At 48.7% G+C, this 18394-nt stretch overlaps 1 protein-coding gene across 4 annotated transcripts in view; it reads left to right on the forward strand.

Annotated features, from left to right (window-relative positions):
- The window catches only part of Slc12a7 (solute carrier family 12 member 7), an 83505-nt gene that overhangs the window by 20801 nt on the left and 44310 nt on the right, over positions 1-18394 (forward strand). Inside the window, exon 1 of one of the 4 annotated variants that reach the window (XM_029468667.1) lies at positions 10033-10256. The exons of 2 other annotated variants lie outside the window; for them this stretch is intronic. In XM_029468667.1, coding sequence (XP_029324527.1) covers positions 10133-10256 — 124 coding nt within the window. In that variant the 5' untranslated portion in view covers positions 10033-10132. Of the gene's footprint in view, positions 1-10032; positions 10257-18394 lie in introns of those variants that run through there. One more of the 4 variants, XM_021181013.2, reaches the window with a different exon arrangement.

An 18394-nucleotide genomic window follows, 5' to 3' on the forward strand; every position in this document is an offset into this window, starting at 1 on the left:
AAAAAAAAAAAAAAAGAAATCCACCTGCCTCTGCTTCCTGTGCTGGGATTAAAGGCGTGCACCACCATGCCCACCCCTGTTCTTTTTAAAATTAAGTTCAGAAGCTGGAGAGATGACTCAGTAGCTAAGAGCATTGACTGCTGTTCCAGAGGTCCTGAGTTCAATTCCCAGCAACCACATGGTGGCTTACAACCAACTGTAATGGAATCTGATGCCCTCTTCTGGTGTGTTTGAAGAGAGCGACAGTGTACTCACATACATAAAATAAGTAAATAAATCTTTAAAACAAACACAAACAAAACAAAAAGCACCTGTTGTTCTTGCAGAGGACTTGGGTTTAGTACCCAGCATCCACATGGTAGTTCACAACCATCTATAACTCCAATTCCATGAGATCTAAAGCTCTCTTCTGACCTCTGAGGATACTAGGTACATACACACACACGGTGCACAAACATGCATGCAAAGACAAAAACAAAAAACAGAAACCACAACAGAACAACGATAACAACAACAAAATATTAATTTCACTTACTTGATAACCTAGAACACAAAGTTAGAGACGGAGAGAGGGAGAAAGACAGAAACAGAGAAAAAGGGAGTAGGAGAGATACTGGTTTTTTAAGTCAGGGTGACATATCTATCTCCTCAAACATACACCACACCTATGGTAAAACATTCATAATCATAACAGGGTACAGTAGAACTACATGTACCTGTTAGCTGAACTAACCGCTACTTGGTGATCTCTCTCCCCCCTCCTTTTCTCTTCCCTCCCCTCTAAGTATTGAACTCACAGCCTCATGCATCTATATATGCAAGTGCTCTGAATACATCAGTCCTGACCCTGCTTCTCTCTCTCTCTCTCTCTCTATATATATATATATATATATATATATATATATACATATACATACATATATATACATATATATATACACACACACACAACACACACATATATATAATTTGTATTTGTCTCTGGACTCGGCCATATCCTGGTATTGTACATCTATGGACTGTGCAATTTGTCTTGTAGAAAGGATCGAGCTTGCCTTGGGGGGAGGCTGACCTGGCATAGTGAGTTTAGAGTTGTGAGGGCCATGTGATGTTGCAGTCCTTCAATAGCAATCAAAGCTCATCCTCAAAATGTATTTTTAACTCATGCCCCGAGGAAATAGAAATTAATGACTTGCATTATTTACACAGAGAAGTTCACTCTTGATGGCAGCAATTTTTAACATTATGTTTGTCTAACTCTGTCATGGGACATAAGTCAAATATTTAAGGTTTGAACAGGGTGATTAAGCCAAGAGAGTTATCTAAGTCAGCAACTGCTAGGCAAACATATTTCTCCTTCTCTCTTCTTTTAATGAAATAGAAGAGAACTGGTTGTGGGGGAAAGGTAGATTTTAGTTTGGTCTTTAAAGCAAAATTCAAATTTTAAAATGTGAGAAGATGAAAAACTGAGTCAGTTTTTTTTTTTTTTTGGTTTTTCGAGACAGGGTTTCTCTGTGTAGCCTTGGCTGTCCTGGCACTCACTTTGTAGACCAGGCTGGCCTCAAACTCAGAAATCCGCCTGCCTCTGCCTCCCGAGTGCTGGGATTAAAGGCGTGTGCCACCACGCCCGGCTCTGAGTCAGTTTGGTAAGAATTTACCATCCTTAGCAATGTACATGCAGGTCCTCTGGCACACAGAGAAATGCTCAGAGGTTGAGTGTTCCTCAGCCTATTGGAAAGGGTCCACCTACAATGCCTCAGTCTCCATCTGCCCCGTGGTCTTACTGAACGGCTGTCCCTAAGGGTGTAAAACATGGCTGGAAGGTTTTACTCATCCATCTGGAAGTCCTTCTGGGATCCAACAGTGGACCCTCTGGATTTTTGAGGCGCTGGTATTATTTCCCAGCAGGGCTGCACTGCAGATGTCCAGCCCCAGGCTTCAAGGGCCTTGCATTGGTATTCAGGCCCCTCCAGTGGGCTGAGGGTCCTGCAGTAGTTTCTACTCTGCTTGCTGAGGTGTCTTTCGGTGGGTGCAGCAACAACATCCCCCAGGGTCTGCAAGACTGCCATCTCCACCTGCCTGCAACCAAAGAATGACCTTTGGCATAGACCTTTGTCACCTTGCCGACACTGGTTTAATAATAGGACAGAGATCATGGTGGGAGGTAGCCTGCTTATCTCTGGGCAGTGAGTGGCATCTGGTTACTAAAGGACTGTGCTGTATTCTGTCTGGCCAGTGCTGCACATGTTACAGAATATGCTTGGTTTAGGCAGGGCAGGAAGTCATCCCTTAGCCCCAGCAGACAGACCCCACCATGCTGTGTCTCGCTTTTCCCAGATAGGTTGTATGTGAATGTGTGCTTCTCTATAGGAAAGGAGTGGTGCATCCCTTAACCACTTTTATCCTGCTTCGGCATATACCCCAGGGACTGTGCTGTTCATTCCATATAGGGGAAACTTAAGAAAAATTATTCACAACAGTGAAGAGGTGGGAAGAACTCGAGTGCCCATCAGGTAAGCGAGACGTGGTCCATCCCATGATGCAATGTTACTGGCTCTGGAAAGGAAGGACACTGTGATACAAGCTGCATCATGGATGAGCCTCCAGGACATTGTGCTCAGTGAATCGAGCCAGTTCTGAAAGGACAGAAGTGTGACTTCAGTCACGTGGTGTCTCTAGAGTCACTGTTATCCTAGACCAGGAAGAATGGTGGGGTCAGGGGCTGGGGAGCTGCTGTTTCTTGGGGACAGAGCTGTAGTTTGAGAAGAGAAGGCGTTGGTATTGGTGATGCTGTAAAGCTGTGGGAAGCATTTCAGGCCAAAGGATGATGCTAACATTTATTCTATTGGTAGTTTTTCCTTTGCACTTAAACAGAATACATTATTTTAAAAAGGAAAAAAAAAATGGTGGTGCACGCATGTAATCCCAGCACTTGGGAGTCAGAAGCAGGAGGCTGAAGTAACTTCAGAGGTCTGCCTGGTCGACATATTGAGTGCCAGGCCAATGAGTGCTATTCATTGAGATTCTGACTCAAAATAAGCAAGCAAGCAAACAAACAAACAAATCCCCCCCCATGAAAACCCCCTCAAACTAGGAAATAGCAGCTAAATAACCAGATTAAATTTTTTCTTTCTTATTCATGAACATATTTGCATAGTATGGGGGTAGGGATATTCCATGGCATGCATGTAGAGGTCAGAGGGCAACTTTGTGGACTTCTCTCCTACCTTTGCTTGGGTTGGAGAATCAAACTCTGGCTTGAATAGCAAGTGCCTTTACCAACTCTAATTAGAAGTTTTTAACACCCACGAGGTGCCAGCAACCTGTGGACAGTGACCTGTGGCCAACTGTTGTTAGTGTGGCATGTGACAACTCAATGGCCACAGTTACTCTGCGAGGAGGGATTTTCAACTTGGATAGATGTCAGTCCTGATTCTGACACTGAATGGGTTCTTGAATCTTACCTCCAAAATCTCCTTGACCTTGACCAGTCCATAGAGGGAGGGGACTGGCTTGGTCAAAAGGTCAGTTTGGCCGGGCGTGGTGGCGCACGCCTTTAATCCCAGCACTCGGGAGGCAGAGGCAGGTGGATTTCTGAGTTCGAGGCCAGCCTGGTCTACAACGTGAGTGCCAGGACAGCCAGGGCTACACAGAGAAACCCTGTCTCGAAAAACCAAAAAAAAAAAAAAAAAAAAAAAAAGGTCAGCTTGTCCTGATGTTCAGTCAAACTGGAAGGAGAATGGGTTAGTTGATGAAGCTTGAATGTAAGAAGTCTAGAGCATGTGGGAATGGGCACTATGTGGGAAGAGCTGGCTCTATCTCTGTAGACTGAGACAGAACTCCTACTGTGTGCACAGCCACAGCTGTGATGCTGTCTGGGAGCTGTGACTTAGGAGTGGACTGTTGGGCTGAGGAGGTTGGTATGGGACTCACCCTGACATTCATAAGCCACATTTATCTTCTAGGCATTCCACCACCTACACAAGTCACTGGATGCCAGCATGAGCATCTATTCTGAGGCCAGGATGGTGCACATAACCGCTTCTTCCCATCTTCCCATCAGAATCGTCTCAGTTCCTAAGGGCAGCTCAGGCACGTGTCCCATTGGGCAGGGCAGAGGCTTCCTGGCCCTTTCATCCATTCCAGGCTCCTAGAACTTGTTTTCTTGTCCTGACCCTGCCCTCCTTTTTGAGCAAGTGACTTGGCCACCGTGGAACTCAAAAAAAGGCATTATGTTATTACTGTGTCTATAGATGTTGTCTTCTTTTCCAGGGTTATTTGAGGCTATGAACAAAAAGGGCTTAGGATGTGTATTAGTCAGGGTTCTCTAGAGGAGCAGAACAAATATATGTATATATTACAGGCACACATACCACACACCCCAGCGTAATTAAAGAGCTTCAAGTGTTCCTGGGATCAATTCAATATTGGGCTGCTGTCCTGCTGAGAGAGAGAGAGAGAGAGAGAGAGAGATTGAGAGAGAGAGAGAGAGAGAGAGAGAGAGAGAGAGAGAAAGCACTGACCTTGAATTTAGGCCTCCTCCCTACCCAGTGTGGTTGTAAACACTGTGAGCTCTACCGCCACATTCACGTTCGGGCTGATAGGGAAGATAAGGCTGGGGCTCTTCCTGGCCTTGGTGCAGGCTGGCCACCTTGGGGCCAAATCTTTATCTAGGACTTCTACTTCTAGAAATTCATCCCTTGGGGCTTGGGGCCAGGCACCTTTGTCATGGACTGGGGGCCAGATGAGTTTTTCTTTTCTTTTCTTTTCTTTTCTTTTCTTTTCTTTTCTTTTCTTTTCTTTTCTTTTCTTTTCTTTCTTTCTTTCTTTGTCGGCTTTGTTATTTAACAAACTTTTGCTGGCTTGCCTCTTTCTGTTGACAAAAGGATAGGTCAGAAATACCCCTGTTCTCTCCTTGTCAAGTAAGTGTGGAACTTGCGGACTAGCAAGCAGTCACTTGGTGCGCTTGGGCAGGGTGCAGGGCCCTGGATTAGGTAGTTCTGAAATCTGTTACAAAAAAAAGCACAGACTTGGGCGTTGAGGTTAGAAACTGGAAGAATAGTTTTGTACTTTTTTTTTTCTTTAAAGATTTATTTATTTTATTTTATGTATATGAGTACACTGTAGCTGTACAGATGGTTGTGAGCCTTCATCTGGCTGTTGGGAATTGAATTTAGGACCTCTGCTCAATCCAGCCAACCCCACTCGCTCTGGCCCAAAGATTTATTTATTATTATAAATAAGTACATTGTAGCTGTCTTCAGACACACCAGAAGAGGGCGTCAGATCTCATGGATGGTTGTGAGCCACCATGTGGCTTCTGGGTCTGAGTTCAAACTCAGGACCTTCGGAAGAGCAGTCAGTGTTCTTACCCGCTGAGCCATCTCACCAGCCCAGTTCTATACTTTTTTTTTTTTTTTTCTGGTTTTTTCAGACAGGGTTTCTCTGTGTAGCCCTGGCTGTCCTGGAACTCACTTTGTAGACCAGGCTGGCCTTGAACTCAGAAATCCGCCTCCCTCTGCCTCCCGTGTGCTGGGATTAAAGGCTTGTGCCACCATGCCCAGCAGTTCTATGCTTTTTAAAGGCTGAATGGACTTCCATTTTCTTCCTGAGGGCAGCTCAAGCAGGGTGAGGCCCACTTCTACAGTCTGAATTCTGTGCATACAACCCCTGTTCCCGCCAGATCAGGTCAAATGACATGACCATCTCCTGCACTGGATGTGTCTTCCATATAGTCCTCAGGTCTGGGGTTTCCATTTCAAACCTCAGGTGGACCAAATTGCAAGCACCTCCTTTAGCCTTCAGCAAGGGCACGAGGGCAGCACCTATTAACCTGTGTGGCAATGGCTCCAATTTTCAAGACTGTGGATGCGCTGGGGAACTCTAACATTTCCATGATCTGAGCACTCAGTCCTCTGGTCACTGTTGAACTGGTGTTTCTGGATCATTGTTTTTTCTGGTCCCTGCTGTACAGTGTGTAGAGGTGGCTGCAGGTTATGCATGCCCCTGACAGCCTGGGAACTGGGTTTGCTACAACAGGGTGGAACTATGGCTTGGAGCAGTCTCTTACATGTGCCTACAGGTGCCTGCCCATGCGTGATGTCCCTGGTGGACTAGCTGATTAGTCTTTCCCGCTTTTCTATTGCTCTTTGTAGCATGCACCCGTGTACAGTGGCTATCATGTGCACTGGGCTCCCTTCTTCACCCATGCTACGGGGGAACAGAAATGTCCAGATTTTCATGGAGAATACTTTTTTTCCAGTTTATCCTGGGAGATGATTACATTTGGAGGTCACAAAGGGATGCTGAAGGCCAATCTGCACTTGGCAGCTGCTGCTGCTGACAAACACTGCAAGCTAGGTTTCTTTATCAGCCTCTGGAGGCCACATAAGGGATCTCTTGCCCAGCTGGGCTCCCATAGCTTGAGAACATCTGAGCAGCGAATTAGACATGGCAGTCACTACAGCTGAGTGGATGGCCCTGAGCTGATAGCAGTGATGAGCAGTGCAATCTGAGATGGTGACCAGACAGTGGCATTGAATGGCCATTTTGGGTGACACTCTGTGCATACCATTGGTCTAAGTGGACCATATTTTGGATGAAGAAAGAATAGCATTGTGGAGCTGGTTGCCTGGAGGCAGATGGACCTTACCAGAGCCCAAGGCTCCTGACCCTAGCTTACCCCTCACAGAACAGTACTAGATGGTCCCTTCCTGACCATTGCTGGAATAATGTGCATTGGGGAAGTCTATATGAAGCAGGCTATGGCCTTGGTCTATCTTGACAGTGGCCTCCCAAAGAAGCATTCAGCTTAGGCTAACCCTCAGATGCCAGGGCCTATGGTTGTGGGTGACGAAGCCTAGAGGCAACAGGAAGTTCCTTTGTGCCTATGACTATGTGCATCAAAGCCCTGGACCTTTAAAAGACAAGCAGTCACAGCTAGGAGTAGGCGTTGCTGGTGTGCCTTGGTTCCTTGAAGCTAACAGCTTGGGGTGGATAATAACATATAGGAGAGACACAGCTCTACCTGTACTGTACCGCTGGTCTCAGCAGTAGCTGAATATCAGTGCTTCATTAGGCCTAGATGGTGCCTTTGAGCAAGGGCAGACCTCTGAGGCCGGGGAAGAAGGTGACAAGAGAGCCAGGCCTTTGCATCTTATTTCTTGAGTGGCTTAAAAGCACTTCAAAGGGCTGGAGAGATGGCTCAGCAGTTAAGAGCATGGGCTGTTCCTCCAGAGGTCCTGAGTTCAATTCCCAGCAATCACATAGTGGCTCACAACCATTTGTAATGGGCTGTCTGAAGACAGCGACTGTGTACCCACATACATTAAATAAATAATTTTTTTTTTTTAAAAAAAGCTCTTCAGAGGTACTGGGGAGAGGGCCTGGTTGCAAGTGTTTTACTGAATCCTGTAACTCATGTAGTATTTGTAATCCTAGCACTACTGGGAGATGGTGGGTAGAGACAGGTGACTTCTTGGAAGCTCAGTGGCAGTTAGACTAGGTAGGCTCCGTGCCAAGAGTGCCAAACTATCTTGAACAAAAGGAAGAAGGTGCCTAAGGACCCATAGTGGAGGTTGTCACATGCATTATCCATGTGCTTACCTACAGCACAAGCCAGCACACACACACACACACACACACACATGCTCACACATCACACATGGAGAGGGAGGTAGGGAGGGGGCACAATGGACCAAAGGATGCACATCTCATTGCAGCTTGAGAAATTTTACAGTCTGGTGCTCATTGAATAACATGTTCTCAGAGTTTTCCAGTCTCTAACCTCTGCATGCATGGTCTCATGTCAAGAAAAATGTAGTTTCATAGGTTGAGTATTTATGTATCAGCTTTGGGGGTCCTGTCTGGAGCAGGTATAAAGTACAGTTTCATTCCGTGTTTTGTAATCCTTGAAGTCAGCAGAACATCCCTCACATGTGTAGGGAGGTGTGGTAGCTGATGTACTGTCTGTCCACTGGTTCTGTGTGAGCTACTTACTTTCTTTCAAGTTAAAATACCTGGTGCTACATTGGCCCTGAGGCTCTCCATACTGCGTTGATGGAAACCTTACATCTCTACTTTGTGGGGATTAAAACATTCCCATAGGCTACTCTTCCCTGTTCCATGGGCTCTTCCTTTAAGTCACCAAGCTCACAGGGCACCCCCTCCCCACTCAAGTTCCCAGTGTACCTGAGTGTATTGACAATAATCTTCCTTAGCTTCACTGGGTGCAGCGTTCAGTGTTGTCTGAGTTCCCAGCCTGTGGATATCATGCCATAGTAATAGACCTTGCTGGTGCTCAGTCAGCCAGAAGAAATGGGGCTGAGAGACAGGCACATTTGTCAAAAGGACTATAGCTGGGCATGTCTGTACATGTATGTAATCCCAGTACTTGGGAGGTAGAGGCAGGAGGATCAAGAATTCAGTCATCTTTGTCTCTATATCAAAATTTGAGGCCAACCTGGGCTATGAGACCCCGTCTTTAAAAACAATAGAGGGAGAGGGCAGGGAAAGGGACAGGGCTAAGTTTCAAGTGTTTGCCAGTCTGGAGGGTGTTCTGAGGAGGAGAAGGTGGTCACTATTTCCACCTAAGGTCCAGCTGAGCAGGGGAAACAGGTGATAGCCCTTCCCTCTTTGCTATGGATAGCTCCTGGAGGGAGGTGGGGTGACAGTATGATCTGAGCAAGCTGTACCCTATCCCCCATAGGAGCTGGAAACTGTATAAGAGGCCATTCCTGAGTGGCCCATGTTTCCCCCAAGCTCCTTCCTGGCAGAGGGCAGAAAGCCGGTACAGTTGGACTTTCATAGAAATGGCTTTTCTGAGTTGGTTTCGAAATATTTTATTCTCATCAGTAGGATATGCAAATCCCTTTAACTCCGGTATCCCAGCCTATCCCAGAGGTGTCACTGGTCCGGCAGCTGCCTTCCAGTCCGTGTCCCTGATTGAACTGGGCCAGGCCACCTGGCTGGCCCTGTTCCACAGGTTGTAAGGCAGCTCTAGACATAGTTTCTCATTGACCATCTAAAACAGTTTTGGTTGACTTGTTGCACCTGGGGGCTATGGCTTTTTGTAGGATGTGTTGGGTATGTATGATACCAGGGTCTCTGAAATCGTAGCGAACCCTCTCCTACTGAGCCTGCCCCTAACATTTTAGTTCCATTCTCTCTTGAAGAGTATTTGTTTCCAGTTTTTCACTAGTCTTTCATTGAAAATGCACAAGGTCCTGAAATTCCGGAAGATCTGTGACTTCCACCATGTGGTATTCTGGAACTCTTTGCTCAGATCTTCCTGTCACTACTACCCTCGGAATTTACCTGTCCTTGGAGCCAAAGGGAGGAACTGCCACCCTCCAAGTTTGGGCTGCAAGGGTTCCCCAGGTTGGATCGTGGAACACTCCTGCCAGCAGGTACAAAGAGCCTTGGGCTTGGCTGGCTAGGCCTGTCCCAGAGCCCAGTGACCTTCTTGGGTGGGATTACTTAACCCCAGGGTACACAGCTTCCCCTTATTAGCCATTACTCCCTGGGCTAGGTTAGCAGCCTGACCTGGTCAGGGCCTGGGCCCAGATCACCAGCGTTGGTGGGGATGAGGCGCTGCAAACTGAGAGAAAGGAGCCATGATCTGTGGGGTGGTGGGAGAAGAGCCCCACGAGAGTTTGGAGTGAGAATGGAAGAACTGAAGCTGTGGAAGTGGTGAATGAGCAGCTCTTGGAGGGCGGGAGGGCTCTGAGTCTGTGTTGTGAGTAGGAGTGGGAGGAGGACGCGGTCCTGCGGGGCGGAACTGGTGTCTCCTATGCTGAGGGAGGTCTGCATCAGTGGGCAGTTCATTCAGCGGTGGCCTCTAGAGGTTGGGTTTGTGCGTACCGAGTCCTTGAGGGTACAGGGCTCTGGCGGGACAACCCTGAGACTGTGGCTACAGGGGCGGAGTTTCAAGGGGCGGAGCCTCTAGTGGGCGTGGTCGTTCCGGAAGCCTCCCGACCCCACCCCGGACAAACTTTTCCCGAGCCGTGGGGGCGGGCAGGTGAGGTCACGTGGCGGGCAGGGCGGGCCGGGCGGACCCCGCCCCTACGCCGGAGTCCGGCGGCTGCTCTGGGGCAGCGTGTGGCTGCGAGGGACAGCAGAGTGTAACGGAGCCATGCCCACGAACTTTACGGTGGTGCCGGTGGAGGCGCGCGCCGACGGCGCCGGGGACGAAGCTGCTGAGCGCACGGAAGAACCTGAGTCTCCCGAGAGCGTGGATCCTACCTCCCCTACGCCGGGTGAGCTTGGCCGCACCTGCAACGGGACAAAGGCAGAGGCTGGGCCCTTCTGCTGCCGCTGGGCCGCTCTGACTCGTTGGTTGGCGGCGGCCCGCGCGGAGCGTAGCGGGGCGATGGGAAGGGGTCAGAAGGGCCAACTGGTATCTGCCTGGCTCGGAGGAGTGACCCGAGACTGGAGAGGATTCTTGGGCTGGTGGTTTGTTGGCCCTGTTCGTTCAGTCTCTTGAATTCAGTGCTCTGCTCCTTGCTTGAGGCGCCCGCTGCATATCTCCCTGTTGGCTTGACTCAGTCAGCCCTGGGGGCGCGGTTCCCACCTCTCTCCATGGCCTGACTGGAGCATCGAGGCTGGAGCACCGGAAACTACTTGGTTTGGCAACTCTGACGGGACTAGGGAGGAGTTGCAGAGCTACTGGAGGTACCTATGGAACGGGAAGGCCCAGGTGTCTAGGTGGTACCTGGGAGAGCTGGAGGTACAGACCCCTGGATGGGTGATCTCACTGACGGACAGCTTCCTCTGGGCAAGCTTTCTTTTTCTCCAGAATGGCCCAGTGTGGTCATCCGATAAATCTGACTGGGATCCCAGATCTGCCTCCACTGACCTTGGACCAGCCAAACTTCCCTTGGGATCTTAGAGGAAGGACGGAGGCCCGTGTAAGCCTGGGGAGGGGGCTGCGCACTCTGAGCGCGGGCTTCTCTTTGCTGCTCTTTGTTCCTTGGATCCGGAGCTCTCTGGCACTTTCACTTTCCACGGGGTGGGGATGGGCCTGGGAATCTCTCTCCATCCTACTTCTAATCACCCCCTCTGCTGATGGCAAGTCACCTTGAACTGACTGCTTCCTCCCTGTTCCAACTCTCTTCTAGACCTAGATCCTAATAGGCCCCACTCCAGCCGTTGAGGTGAGAGGACCCAGCACAGACCTACAGCTGCAGCTGGCCTTGCACCTACCCCAAGTTTTACATGGGAGTCTCGGGCTCGAGGTTCTGGGTCTGGAAGGAAAAGAGGGTGCAATTCTCAAGAGACAGATCTTTTATATGGCATCAGAGCTTTTGCTGCCCAGAATACAGGCAGTAGAAACTGCGCTTCCTCTAGTCCATACTTTTAGGAGCCTGCATTCACAGACTAGGAGTGCTGGCCCGGAAGTGGCCTAACCCAGGTTAGCAGCCTGCCTGTCTCACTCTGTGCCCCTCTCCATGAGATGCTGGACTGTCCAGCTTTCTCTGCACAGACAAAGCATTCTATATCTCAAGGGGCTGCTGCCTGGCTAAGCACATAAAATCAGTTGTAAGGTGGAGGCAGAATCTAGAAGTCCAAACTCAGTGTCCATCAGCCAGGGAACTGTGGAGGGTCAGCAGCATTAAGAGACCCCACCCCCACCCCCCAGAGTAGAGTCCCCAAAGCTCTTCCTGGTGCCCAGTGGCCTGAGGCAGACAATTCTACACATCTGCAGATGTCCTATATGATTAGTGTCTCAGGCAGAGGTAATTTTCCTTTTGATTCATTTCTTGTTCCCTACAGTATCAGGACTCTAAAGTAGTGCCTGACACCAGTCAGGGCTGAGGATTCAGCTTCTAGGAAGGGAAGAACTGTCTGGCTTCCTGAAATTTGCACTGTTAACCAGAGGACAAGCATGCACTTTTAATTCATTAGTTGTTTTGAGACAAGGTCTTATGCGGCCTTGAGTTCAATCTGTAGTTTGAAGATGGCCTTGAACTCCGGATGGGAGCCTCTACCAACTGCTTGTATTACAGTAATGTGTTGCCACACCCACTTTTGTTTGTTTTGTTTTTTAAATGTACTGCTGATCAGGATTGAACCTGGGCTTGGTACTTTGCTAGGCAAATCTTCTACCAACTGAGCCACATCCTGAGCATGTGTGTTTTAACGATCCTTTCACGCTCCAAGCTGAACTTGAGTAACTTGGCTGGGCTTATATAGAACTTGCATTTTGGTGCTCTGTATACTTAATATTTCTATAATGATAATTTTGGAAACTTCAGCCGCTGTACCATGACAGGGATGACTGCGTTGTAGTCACAAGTCTGCTGGGGTTTGCCCTGAACTCTTTCTTTTTTTTTTTTTTTTTAATTTTTAGTTATTATTTATTTATTTTTGTTTGTTTTCAATTTTTATTATTTTACTTATTTACATTCCAGTCATTGGTCTCCCACTCCACCTCTCAGTCCCCCCTCCCACAGTTCCTTATCCCATTCCTCTAACTCCTTGCCTCTGAGAGGGTACTCCTCTCCACTCCCCAGGCCATTCCCTTTCCTGAGGCCTCAAGTCTCTCGAAGATGAAGGCAGACCTCTGCTATATTTGTGCCAGAGGCCTCTGACTGGCCTGTGTATGCTCCTGGTTGGTGGCTCAGTCTCTAGGGGGTAAGTTGAGATTGCTGTTCTTCCTATGGGGTTGCTCTCCCCTTCAGCTTCTTCAATCTTTCCCCTAATTCAACCATAAGGGTCTCCGACTTCAGTTCAATGCTTGGGTTTAAGTATCTGCTTCTGTCTCAGTCAGCTGCTGGTTGGGCCTCTTTGGGGGACAGCCATGTCAGGCTCCCGTCTGTAAGCACATCATAGCATCAGTAATAGTGTCAGGCCTTAATGCCCCCTTATGAGATGGATCCCAAGTTGGGCTGCTCATTGGGCCGTCTTGTCCTCATTTCTTTTTTTTTTTTTAAGTTTTTTTTTTTTAAAGATTTATTTATTATTGTATATAAGTACACTGTAGCTGTCTTCAGACACCAGAAGAGGGTGACAGATCTTATTATAGATGGTTGTGAGCCACCATGTGGTTGCTGGGATTCGAACTCAGGACCTTCAGAAGAGCAGTCAGTGCTCTTAACCGCTGAGCCATCTCTCCAGCCCTTGTCCTCATTTCTAACAGGAGCGCCAGATACCAGCCAGGAGTAGGGAAGGGACCTCACACTTAGTTTTTTGGTGGGAAAGTCCTGTACAGGTAGGATGAAGGCTTTTCAAAGGTTGGCTGTGTGAATCTATACCATGTGTGTGGGCATCATTTGTGTGGACATGTTTGTGGGTATATGTGTGGGCAACAGGCCAGAGCCAACTTGCCTGGTCACAGGAGTCATCTTTGTACACTGCAGCCCTGTCTTGCCCCCTATTCAGATCCCTTGGTAGTTCTTGGAAGTACCATTTTTCTAGACATGTCTCCTGCGTGTTGCTTGTGATGGAGTGAGTTTGGAGACCTCATTAGGTCTACACAGATCCAGGCTGCAGTTGAACTGGACCCTCATAGGCTATCTAGCTTACACAGCCAGTGTCTTTGGAACCAGAATGTGGGTCTGGCATCGGACCCACATTCTGTCTAGTCTGCCTAGGGATTTCAAGCTGTGAACACATGGCTATAGGGAACCCATAGCCCGCTTGTGCCTGGTGCAGCTTCTATTCTACCAGGGATACAGGTAGTGTGAGGGTAGGGAGTGAACCTTTCTCTGGGCCATATATCAGGCTGCGTCTTAACCTTGACCTCTCCTGGTGCTGTGAGACCCAGGCAGGGCCTGGGCTGGCAGTTGAGTGGCAGAAATGCAGTTGGTTCTATATTGTAGATAATTTATGTCTACTTATAAAGTCCTTGGCTCTGTGTGAGGAGCCAGCCTCCCAACACATATACTAAAAATCAATTGGGCAAGGAGAGAGCAGGCGTGGTGAGTGTGACATCCACATTTTGCTTCCTCAGATTTTTTTTTTAGCTTCCGTTTCCCCTTCTCTCAGGGCCCTTCCCTTAAGCACGTGTTCTAGAAGGACTTGGGATTGTGCGTCTGGACAGGGAACATGTCCGTCAGCCTCTCTGCAGGACAGATGTTGGACCTAGATTTTATTTATTGTGAGATTCCTCTAGAAGTGGAAAGGACGTGTGAATTCTTGTTCGGTTGGAATTTTTTTTTTTTTTTTATCAGTGGAGAGGACACTGCTTGCGGCCAGGGTCCTTCCTATCAGAGTTGGGCATCATTAGATCTCAAGACCTATAGGGAACCTGTCAGGGAACGTGCAGGGCCCCTAGTGAGGTGCCCCAGGCCTGGGAAAAGAAATTCCACAATGGAGTCTTTCTGGATTTACTGCAAGGTAATCACTACCTGGGAGCCCTTCCACTCCAGGTCAGATCTGACGTCTGTGCAGGCTTCCTTCTAGTCTGGTTGCGAGTCCCCTTTCAGATTCCATCCACGTGGTATTATGCTCTGTAGCTGACTTCATGTTGGTCACCTGGGAACTTCTCTTGTTAGAGGTGACCCTGTCTCCTGATACACTAACGGAGACAGTCCTGAGTTACCTTTGTCCTGTCTGGAGGTTGAGTGGAGGCTGGGCAGTGGATACTGTTCTGTGCCCTCAGGGCTGCTGTTGACAGGGGTCACAGTTAGGACATAACGATTCAGAGAGGTGTACAGTTAGAAGAGGACTGAGCAGGAGACCTGAGGCCCTGCTCTGCTAGGCTAGGATGAGAACTAAAAGCCTCATCTGTCATTTTCAGAAAAGGGTGTGTCACACTAGTGCTGGAGATCCAAGCAGGGGCTGGTGGGCCTTCTCGATGTCTTGCCTCGAGTCCTTGAAGGTGGGGCTGAATGTGTGAGCACGGACCCTAATACCTTTGGGAGTTCTTCATGGTGGGGTTGAGGGTCATTTACAGGGACAGCAGCATCTGATGTGTGTGGAATCAAAGTAAGAGGGAAACATACACTGTTTCCCTTTTCAAACCAAAGAAAGTGCTGGGTTATTTATTGCTCAGTGGTAGGGTGCTTGCCTTGGGGCCATGGCTTTGATTACCAGTGTTCATATTGTAGGACAAAGCTGCACAAAACAGCTAGAGGAAACAAAGGATCCCACAGATCAGGTGACTGCTGGCAACCCAGGTGGCCGTGGGCTGCGCCCCACCTCTTCTCAACTGTATCCGTGCAACAGGCCCTTCCCTTAGGAATCAGAGGTACAGGTGTCAGCACCAGTCATCTTGCTAGGTCCATGCTCTTGTGGGTGAGCATTCATATATGTATTGTGTGAACACAGGAGGGTTAGGGGAGCTGGTTCCTCCCCAACGGAACGTCACCTGGTATTAGGCATTGCCATTTTCTATGGCCAGACTGCCTAGCAAGTGGCTTGGTATCACTGGCACGGCCTTCAGGACTGATGGGGCATTTGAATGTTCTCTTTACCCAGTCATTGCCTTTTTTAAAAAAAATTAATCTGAGGGTCCTCCCAGACCTGGAAATGCTGAAATGTTGCCCAGCCTTCCTGACCACTGTGCTGGGTGGATGTCTTTTTTTTTTTTTTTTAAGATTTATTTATTTATTATATGTAAGTACACTGTAGTTGTCTTCAGACACCCCAGAAGAGGGCATCAGATCTCATTATGGATGGTTGTGAGCCACCATGTGGTTGCCAGGATTTGAACTCGGGACCTTCGGAAGAGCCAGTCAGTGCTCTTAACTGCTGAGCCATATCTCCAGCCCCTGGGTGGATGTCTTAACTGCTGCAAAGGGTTGAAGAGACAGCTCCTGTGATGAAAGGCCTTACCTAATGCCATGCGCTTAAGGCCAAGCAGACTTGGGTTGTCTGGGCACTGGGCATTGTAGTCACATTGATCTAGAAAGATCACCTGGTAAGGCGGTGTCTCTCTTGGGTCTGGTGTATCTGTGACCTGGCACAATAGGAACCTAATATGATATATAGGGCAGTATGTGATGGAGAGTGAGTTCTGTGGGGCTGCATGTCAAAGGGACATAGCATAGGATGCTGATCTGTTGCCTGCTGGAGCAGTGGGAGAGTGGGCATGTGTTCCTTGGGACATGGGAGCAAAGAAGAATCCCAGTAGGGTGTTCACTCGCCAGTGGTGGCAGAGACAAACTGATGGCTTCCAGAAAGTCATCCTTGTAGCCTTAGGAGACTTGTGAAGGGCCTAGGCTGAGGATTAACTTAGCTTTTGATGGTGGTGACTCAGGGTAGCCATGGGGTGCTGAGGTGGCCATGGGGAATTCCTTAGGAAAGATGGCCTTGAGCCTGGCAGGTGGAGTATTATGTGCAAGTGTGTGCATGCCACAGTGGCTGAGGCAACTCTATCAGAGCAGGGCTACCATGGATTCTAATATGAAGAGGTTTCCCTTAGGAAGCAGCCAGCAGTGAGTAGCATTGTGTGAGCTGCTGGGCTGTGTGTTCTTAGCATGTATATATATATCTTGTTTGTTTGTGTGGGTGTGCTACTGTGAAGTTGCCTGCTGTTCCTAGTACACCACAGGTGTTGTAAGCATAGCCTAAGAGCTGCTTTGGGTGTTAGACTCTGGCTGAGGAGAAGCAGACGTAGGCAGCAGTGATTGGATTTTTACTGCACCCCAGAAAACATCTCAGACCTAAGCCTTCACCTTCAAAACCATTTGGGAGCTGTCTCACTCTGCCTGCCTGGCAGTGAATCGGGGAGAGAAAGGTCAAGGAGTAAAGGTGTATGACTGCCACCTTAGCAGACAAGGTCTGACCTTGTCTGCTCCAGTGTTGAGGGGCAGAGACATTGGGCCAGGCCTGCTGCCTTCTGGTGCTTGAGACAATGGCTCCCTCTTGCTAGCTGTACAGTTGGGTACAGCGTGGGGTCAGACACCCAGCAGTATAGCGGAGAGTGCAGCTGGCTAGACAGCCTGTAGTTCCTGTTGCTCTTCAGACATTAAACCCTGCCTCTGCAAGCCTAGAGGGCAAAGTTTGGTGTACAGTGTTAAGCATTAACCACTGTTCCCAAGCTCCTGGCCCTGGCCAAGTGGCTGGGTGGAGTTCTCTGTCATTTGGAGTGATAGCTACATAGGAGGCAGCCACTGGAGTGTATGAGTCCTGCTGGACTGGACTTCAGAGGGAAGACTCCTCTATGTAGAGGCAAGGAAGCCCTGTGTGGACAGAAGTGGATGACACTCAGGAGTAGTTAGTCTTGACTGTGGTGGCTTGAGGTGGCAGGTCCTGATGGGTGCTGACTTTGAGTCCCCACTAGGGATCAGTTATAGAGTTTACTACCTTCCTATTATGCAAAGGAGAGAAACTGCCCTTTAGGGTAGGATCTGGGCTGTGCAGATAAGCTTCCATTTCTGCTCAATGGCAGGCCCATCTTGGTGATGAGGCTTTCAGCTGTCTGTTCATGTGTATGTCCTTGGTAGCCAGGCCACAAGCAAGTATAGGTTTGGGGCTTCTGAGTGTGTAATTGTGTTGTCCCTGGATCCGACCCATGACCTTAGTAAGCATGTCAGATGTCCCCTTTGGCTGCAGGCGTCTATAGAATCATGTCTCTCTTAAGTAAGGGCCTGTGCTGCTTTTGCTGGTGTCTTAGGGTCTAGGATACCTATAGGTGAGAGGCAAGACTGGTGCCACCGGCCAGTTGCTGGAGTACCTAGGCTGTTTCCTCCTTGGGTAGGCTTGTTTTAAGAAAACCATTGGGTTAGGTGTAGAGGTGGACTGGTATATTGGGATCTGAGCTGGCAGCACCGCTTCCGATCTGATATTCTCAGAACCGCACATGCGTTTTGTCACAGCCCCGTGAGGGAAGGATCTGAGGAATTCTAGGGAAGAAAAGGGTAGCAGAGACACATTTTCACTTCCTTGCTAGTTCATTGCAGGGGCTTGGGAGTCATCATCTCTGGCCTTCTGGTGGCCTGAGCTCCTGTCTTTGATGCCTGCCTACTTTAGAGTGACCCATTTCTGAAGATGGCAAATGACTTTTGAGCATTTCTCAGTGCCTCAGTTTTCCTCACCAGGGCCTTGTCTCTTACAAAGGCAGCCATGACCTTTCATTTTTAGGCCCATCCTTTTGTGGGTCTCTGGCGCCAGCAGGCTGGGCCTGGCTTTCAGGGAGGCTCAGGAAACATCTGATGGTCACTGGGGAGGACTGAGTGCTCTGGAGGCCAGAGGAGGGAGTGCCAGTGGCTCTTGGGTTTCCCTTTTCATTTAATGGAGGGACTTGACCACAGCCCAGACAAGTATGTAACTGAAGCTGCCCCTGGGAGGATCTGACTGGTGTCCTGTGGGGCTGATGTAGGGGTGCACAGGCTCCATCCTCTTCTGCTTTTTGTTTGTTTGTTTGTTTGGTTGGTTGGTTTTTTTTTTTTTTTTTTTTTTTTTCCGAGACAGGGTTTCTCTGTATAGCCTTGGCTGTCCTGGAACTCAC

The sequence above is a fragment of the Mus caroli genome, chromosome 13, assembly GCF_900094665.2.
Source record: "Mus caroli chromosome 13, CAROLI_EIJ_v1.1, whole genome shotgun sequence".
Lineage (NCBI taxonomy): Eukaryota > Metazoa > Chordata > Mammalia > Rodentia > Muridae > Mus > Mus caroli.